At 46.7% G+C, this 2,169-nt stretch overlaps 1 protein-coding gene across 3 annotated transcripts in view; it reads right to left on the reverse strand.

Moving 5' to 3' along the window:
- Positions 1 to 294: 294 nt before the first annotated feature.
- LOC147020741 (interleukin-27 subunit beta-like) overlaps positions 295 to 2,169 on the reverse strand; it is a 38,463-nt gene continuing 36,588 nt past the window's right edge. For all 3 annotated transcript variants that reach the window (XM_085896352.1, XM_085896351.1, XM_085896350.1), the window contains one exon: positions 295 to 689. In XM_085896352.1, coding sequence (XP_085752478.1) covers positions 447 to 689 — 243 coding nt within the window. In that variant the 3' untranslated portion in view covers positions 295 to 446. The remainder of the gene's footprint in view (positions 690 to 2,169) is intronic.

A 2,169-nucleotide genomic window follows, 5' to 3' on the forward strand; every position in this document is an offset into this window, starting at 1 on the left:
AGGTGTTAGAGGAGACACCTGGAAATGAAACAAAGACAGTAACACTTTGGGAAACATAGCAACATGCAAGAAAATGGGAGGAGGTAGATTGCGATTTATGAGGATTGAAAAGATCATGCTTAACATAGTCGTTTGGATTAGTGAATAATCTTTACCTGCCGAAATGAAAATATTTCACCTGATGAGTTAAACCTTTCAGAAGAACAAGTGTTACAGTTATGTTGACAAATTGTCAAACAATTATACGATGCAGTATAAGCAAGTCGGTGCTTCGTCAACAAAAATGAATGAGAATTTTCAATGTCAACAATCATGAAACTTTATTGGTGTTTGTCATTCTATAATATACAAGCAACAATTGAAACTGCAGTTACAAAACAACAAAGTCTACTAAGGATTACACTTGTTGCATTATGCACTCAGGAATTACAAGGAAACCTGTTCCACTATGCACTCTTCTTTGATCCTTGTCGCCGTTTTTTCAACAAAGCCCATGGTGATTGCATCCCGGAGACACTGCGCCCGTCTCCACGTGTATCTACCATACTTATCCAAGGTGTGACGGTCACAGGTTTGCTCCAAGCACTTTTCCGGCCTCTGCGTGCAATTTTTGAAGAAAGGCGAACAAGGAGTACTGCGCCAGGTCGAGCATCTGTGAGGTCGACTCTCTCATCATATGTCTCACGACTCTGAAACAATGCACACAAAAAGTCACTTGTTTTATTGTATGTCGTGTACGTGTGTAGTCAGGTGGGACAAGATGAACACACGACTGAGGATATATATATCTATATATATGTATGTGTGTATATATATATATATATATATATATATATATATATATATATATATATATATATATATATATATATATATATGTGTATATATATATATATATATATATATATATATATATATATATATATATATATATATATATATATATATATATATATATATATATATATATATATATATATATATTGTTGCGGTATTTCGCGCCCGCCGGCGTGCTGACGGCCACGTAACTCGAATCGCGGCACGTCGCCCACCGGACGGACAATCCAGTCGTGACCCTCGCGGACTAATGCCCGGAACCAGTCACGGGTGGACCTTTCGGTCTCACCGCGATCGAGCCAATCAGCCCCCGCGTGGGATAGGGTTGCTCGCCAAATTCGACCTAAGTACCCACGCGGAGGGTAGACCGGGCGATCGCACCTCGCCGCAGGTCGACTTCGGACACGGGCCACTTAAGCGACCCGTTCCGTACTATCGGGATAACCGAGCGGTGTTATCGTCGACCTCGACGGTTCGATTAATTATCGGGCGTATTCAGCCCACTACCAACCCTTTACGTGAAGCAAGATGAGGATTCAATGAAGGAAATGACGAAGCGAAGCGGGAAACAGTTCGACACAAAGCACATTTATTCGCGACGAACGGAAAGCACACATATTCAATTCCACCAAAAGCACACAGAAAAGAAAAACACAATTCAATTCACACAAAAAGCAAATGCGACAATGCAGATCTAATACCGATTACACGAGCACACGGCAACACTTATACAATTTTACTTCACAGACGGCGCCGACAACACATACCCAAAACCAAGGAAAGAATATCCTCAAGGATGAGGCGGGCCTGAGGCCGAGACCGGGTCGGGCCTACCCGTCTGGTGATGAGACGCGGAGCGGCGATGGTGCCTCAACTCCGCGGGCCTCGCGGGCAGTGTCTGGTAGGGGTGGGAAAGGGGCCCCCTTGGTCGCACTATCTCAGCGCGGGGGGAAACAGGAGGGGGTTGCTGATGCTCGGGGTATAGAGGATTTTTATTGTCCCGCGACGAGCGTCTCCACCTCGGCCAGGTCGCGCTGTCGGCCTCCCTGGGGAGCAGCTCCCTGCACGACGCGAGCACCCCCTCGTCTGCCCTCGCCGCCTCTCCACAGCTCCGTCCCCTCCGTTCCGACTCCAACGCACACGACGACCAGCTCCTTCTTGCCAACTCCACCGCCCGCGAAGTCTTGACTCTCTGTTCCCTTCCGACTCTACTACTCTCTGGACTGACGAACACGGTCGCTTTTATCAGCCCCGTAGCTTCGCCCTCTCATCTTTGACCCCCTCCCTTCGACCTTTCACCTCGCTCCCCATTGGCCCGAGAAAAAGTGGGCG

This window comes from Eptatretus burgeri, chromosome 9, assembly GCF_056783735.1.
Source record: "Eptatretus burgeri isolate ZD-2024b chromosome 9, Ebu_testis_v1, whole genome shotgun sequence".
Classification (NCBI taxonomy): Eukaryota; Metazoa; Chordata; class Myxini; order Myxiniformes; family Myxinidae; genus Eptatretus; species Eptatretus burgeri.